The sequence below is a fragment of the Silurus meridionalis genome, chromosome 3 (genome assembly GCF_014805685.1).
Source record: "Silurus meridionalis isolate SWU-2019-XX chromosome 3, ASM1480568v1, whole genome shotgun sequence".
Taxonomy (NCBI): domain Eukaryota; kingdom Metazoa; phylum Chordata; class Actinopteri; order Siluriformes; family Siluridae; genus Silurus; species Silurus meridionalis.
In genome coordinates, this window is record NC_060886.1 from 20,863,108 (window position 1) to 20,868,107 (window position 5,000).

Here is a 5,000-nt window from a genome sequence, read left to right on the forward strand (position 1 = left end):
TATACTGTTATATACTGTAATATAATAATGTAATGTTTTTCTATGTGTCAGATCTCTAGCCTGCTGTTTAACATCAGCACCTCTGAGAAGCAGACCTTTCTTATCTTACACGGGACAGCTGATGGTAAGTGAGAGGCTCAATATTTCCTTCATCCCACATTATTATACATGTTTTAGATTAGCACTGAAATGTTGTGCTTCCTTAATTTTTTGTGCATTTATATTTTGTCCTGCAAGGTGTATAGTAATAACTCTATATACTATGTAAAGCAATGTACTGCCATCTTAACTTGATTTTTAATGTCCAGATTCAAAATTCTGCTAAACATTTTAGCCCTAGTTTAATTAAAACAAATATGACAGGCAGATTAAGCAGCCCAAAACTGCACTTGAGGGCCAGAATCACTGGAAAGCAAGCCCTAATTAAACCTTGTATCAACAATGCTAGTACCTCCAAGACATACATGTAACAAGCACTAAAGAACCTGATGATCTTTGGCATGGGAAACTAGCTCAGGTTTAATAGAGGCTTTCACTTGCACTAGATATAGCAACTGGTAGCATGCTGCAGATAGCATGCATGACCTTTGCTATGCTACTTGCAGAGAACATTTTATGTGCATGATGCATTTGAAAGCTTGGACATTTCTACTCTGGCTAATTAAACACAACTCAAAATAGCTTAAATAAGTTATATATATATATATATATATATATATATATATATATATATATATATATATATATATATATATATATATATATATATATATATATATATATATATATATATATATATATATATATATATATATATATATATATATATATATATATATTGACATTTATAGCAAAATAGCATAGCAAAAATGAATAGGTAGTTTATGGCAAACACATGAAGTGGACTGAATTTAAGACTCATTGGGTTGTAATTTTGTTTCACTTGTTCCTCATTTTGTGGATGAACCCAACCTTAATACAAAGCATCAAGAAAAGCAAACACTTGCAAGAAAGGTTCGAGTATCAATTATCTTCAAGTGCCATGTGTGTACATTTTTGGATATTCTTAGAAAAAGGTAGCAGAGAATTATACTAGACAGAAATAAAATCAACATTTGAGAAAGTATAGAAATATGTGAAAAATTCATCTTTGCCTTTAAAGAACATTTTCAGTAAGCACAGAAGTAAAATGTGGCATTTGAAGAAAGCATGGCTAATTCAGCTGCTATTCGAAAGGCAACAATATTTAGTGAGGAATTGTGTAGAAAAAGAGACTGTGTACTGAACAAGAGAGTTCATCACCGCATTAAAATGGCTGGAACTCTTCTAAGTGTAGTTTTAAATGCTTAATCATTAGCATAGTCTCAAGCAACCACACTGATAAAAAGGCAGTAAAAGTGATTAAAACTCAAAGAGAAATGACATATTCTAGAAATTAAATTGTTGTCAGAAAAGGGTGGCTTCAATAAACAATTCATCAAGCAATCGTCAAAGTGTCTTGTAACCCGTGCTGAATAGGTTCTGAAATGTATACAGATGCCATCAATGTACACTGTTATCTGTTTGTCTAGCACGTCTTGGAGAAAAGAACTCGAAAAACTGTAAAAATGGATGGGGCATTGATCAGACCATACTGCACCACCAAATATTTGTACTGCCTGCTTGCCATTTATCTTATTATCTAATACATATCGGATTTTATTATTTAATCCATATCTTTTAATTGAGAGTGCCAGAATTGTTTGGTTAGTTTTATGGCAATATAATAAAGAGAATGTATTTTTGAAAGCAGTTATTGTCAATGATCTGTATTTTAAACATGTTAGAGTCCTCTTCACAAAAAAATGTGATACATGTGATGTGAATGGAGAGATAAATCCCTGTTGAAGAGCCTTTTGGATATATTCATTCATGGCTTTATTCTCTTAAGTGTAGAAAGGATAGATTCGGATAGCTTTTTAAACTGAGTAAAGTTTAGAAGCTCTACTCTGCTAAACACTTCACTGAGGTCTGTGAAGCACAGGGGTATTGTGATTTCTGAGATGAGTCTAGAGGAATGTAATACTGTCTGTGGAATGTGCCAACATTTTTGCCTGCAACTATTTATCAATCTAGTGGGTCCTAGATATGGATGATGAAATGTCCTTACATGCATTGGCTATGCAGTTCTACTTTTTCTCAGCAGGTTAACGAATTTGATTGAGATTGATAAGGAAACCAAGATGAGGTTTCTCTTTGATCATGTTCTCCAGAGAGCCTTTCAGAAATAAATACAGAGAACCCTGTTTATTCCAGCTACGTGAGGCCGTCAATGGTTAAGGATTTCCTGGTAAATAGAGTTTTAAACATGGTATACTTAGAAAAACAGGCAATGGTCTAAAGGCTGTAGTGTGGCATTTGACTAGAAATTCTTGATAATAGCAGATAATGGCAGTTAAATAGAGCTAAGCAGATCTCTGCATGAAAATGTTATCGAGATGTTTGTGCTGATAAAGACCATCTCTTGCTAATAACAAAGCACTCCAAGTGAAATATTGGATCTGTAAGTGACATTATGCAGAGTGTAATTCACTTTATAGAATTTTTCACATTGTTCATGAGTTGCAACTGATCCACTTAAAAAAATTAGGAAATGAAATAAGCATAAAATCATTTGGCAGTTCTCTTGGCAGCTTTTTCTTCACTGATATTTTTTACACTAGGAGATTATTTTTACTTCTTCATCTATGTTGCAGCTTCTGTTCACTTCCAACACACAGCAGAGCTGGTAAAGCTGTTATCTCTGCATAATGTGAACTATACATTACAGGTCAGTATGGCAGCCCTCAGATTAGACCCCAGTAATAAATAAGTTTATTTTTTTCATGCAAATCGTTCTATAACTGTATACACACTCCCACTCTCTTTTTGAATTGATGTAGATTTTTCCTGATGAGGGTCATGACATCACCAGCAAACAATACATGCTGAGTTCCGTCATCACCTTCTTCAGAGAGTGCTTCCATGAAAACACTGCTGTCACCATGGAAACCGGGGAGGAGGACTAGCATCTGTGACTTAAGTTATCTCAGCTGGACTCGGGTGAGATTTAAGGACAAGATGGCTGCCATAACAAGCATCCTTGACATGGGTGACTTTATTCTAATCCCACTGGTCTCACTCCTACCTGCCAGAGGCACCGAAGGCTTTCTTATCTGGTGCGACAGTGGAACAGCCACACTGAGTCACACACTGTCCAGATTTGCAATGACTGTTTGAGATTTTGGAAGATCAGTTGTTCTGTGTCAGTAAAAACTACACTGGTATGAATGACTATGTTTACAATACCTATAGATACTATGAAGCTTACAATTAAACCAAATACCAAGCTCTATTTTTTATTCACTTCATGAATGCCAAATATGCTACAATAAATCTAATGATGAGAAAAAACTAATTTGAATACAATGAAAGATGTTTGAATAAAAGAATTATAAACAAAAGTGTATTATTTTGATTAAAATATTACATTGATTTCTGGACTGTTTAGAGATGCAAGGCTGTATAAACCCAATAATAAAACTTGGAATGGAGTCTGCAAAAATTACTGTCTGTAACTGCAACCCTTGATGAACATTAAGTTTAATATTAACTGTTTTAATGCAGTACTTGTTTGTCTCCCTGCCTCATTTTGTATGTGTTAGTGTGTGTACATTGAAGTGGAACATTGATGACTTTATATATGTATATATCACATTATTCAAATATCAGATACTGTCATACTGTAATAAAATGGAACTGTACAAAACAATGTTTTTTTCGAATAACTAATTTTAACTAAATGCTTTATTTGATTATGTGTGTTAAATATTTTCAATATACAGTATTTTGGCATATACTTAAAATACCTTTTTATACGTCCTTGGCGTATTCTGGCAATATACAATAACATTTTCAATAACATATGGCCCCCAAAATGGAGCAAAAATATTTGTCTGTGAACACATGAATATGGAGGAGGGCAGGAGTTCAGAGTGAACATGGTGTTGTTGGCTGGCTTATTGTAAAAGTTCAAAGTATTTTACTCCAAGGCTTTTCCTTATCAAATTGGATCAAAGTTTAAGGGTGACACATAACTGGAAAAGAAGACTCTTTCTGTAGCCAACTCCGTAAAATACAATTAAGTTTAAAAAATGAATAGCCCTTTGTTGAACACCTCCAGGCATGCATGGTTTGGTTTAAAACATTTTTGTACTGTTAGACTTTCACCACCATAGTTTCTGTATAAATACGTGTAATAAACTCTGATGTTTATGAAAAGAAGGTTGCATATTCCATGTATAACATCAATGAGTCTGGGTCAGTTTGGGTGAGCTGTTTTATTTATAGTCATAACTCGGAAAGGCCCGAACTTCCAACCTCTCTCCCGTCTCATTGCCCTGATCCCAACCAACCAAACCAAAATGAAAAGCAGAAAAACGGTAAATTTGAATTACAAAAGAGATAAACAATCAAATCAACACAGATATGTACTGCTGACAATATCCACCCTGCTGGCTAAACTACTCTGATATCTGATCAATCGTAAAAAATATACTGTATGTTTGTACTGGAAACACTTTTTTCTGTACAAACCGCCATCTCTGGAGTCTACTATATACACACACATGCACCTTTACACAGGTCCTGTCCACACTATGACTTTAATGACTGCACTAAAGATTTTAGACATAATAATTTGGTACAGAATATTCATATTCAGTTTCCACATTCATCCCAATTTTTTTAAATATAATTAGACACTGTTGCGTTTGAACAGTCTGCCGTTTTTCCCATTTGCACAAAAGCTACAGAAGCTTCCAGTATATCACACTGTGCCATCAGCATGATGTTCTCATTCAGTCTTTTAATGCGCTCTCGTCACCTTAATAATTTACATCTAAGGATTACAAAGAAAACAAACCGTCCACATGCTGTGTGACCTTCTGTGCTATTACCCTATAAGCTAGACTAATGATGAC

The 5,000-nt window shown here is 34.3% G+C and overlaps 1 protein-coding gene across 2 annotated transcripts in view; it reads left to right on the top strand.

Moving 5' to 3' along the window:
• The window catches only part of LOC124382694 (inactive dipeptidyl peptidase 10-like), a 67,407-nt gene that overhangs the window by 61,797 nt on the left and 610 nt on the right, over nucleotides 1-5,000 (top strand). For both annotated transcript variants that reach the window (XM_046844847.1, XM_046844848.1), the window contains exons 24-26: nucleotides 52-124; nucleotides 2,736-2,809; nucleotides 2,922-5,000. The exon at nucleotides 2,922-5,000 is cut by the window's right edge and continues 610 nt beyond it. In XM_046844847.1, coding sequence (XP_046700803.1) covers nucleotides 52-124; nucleotides 2,736-2,809; nucleotides 2,922-3,047 — 273 coding nt within the window. In that variant the 3' untranslated portion in view covers nucleotides 3,048-5,000. The remainder of the gene's footprint in view (nucleotides 1-51; nucleotides 125-2,735; nucleotides 2,810-2,921) is intronic.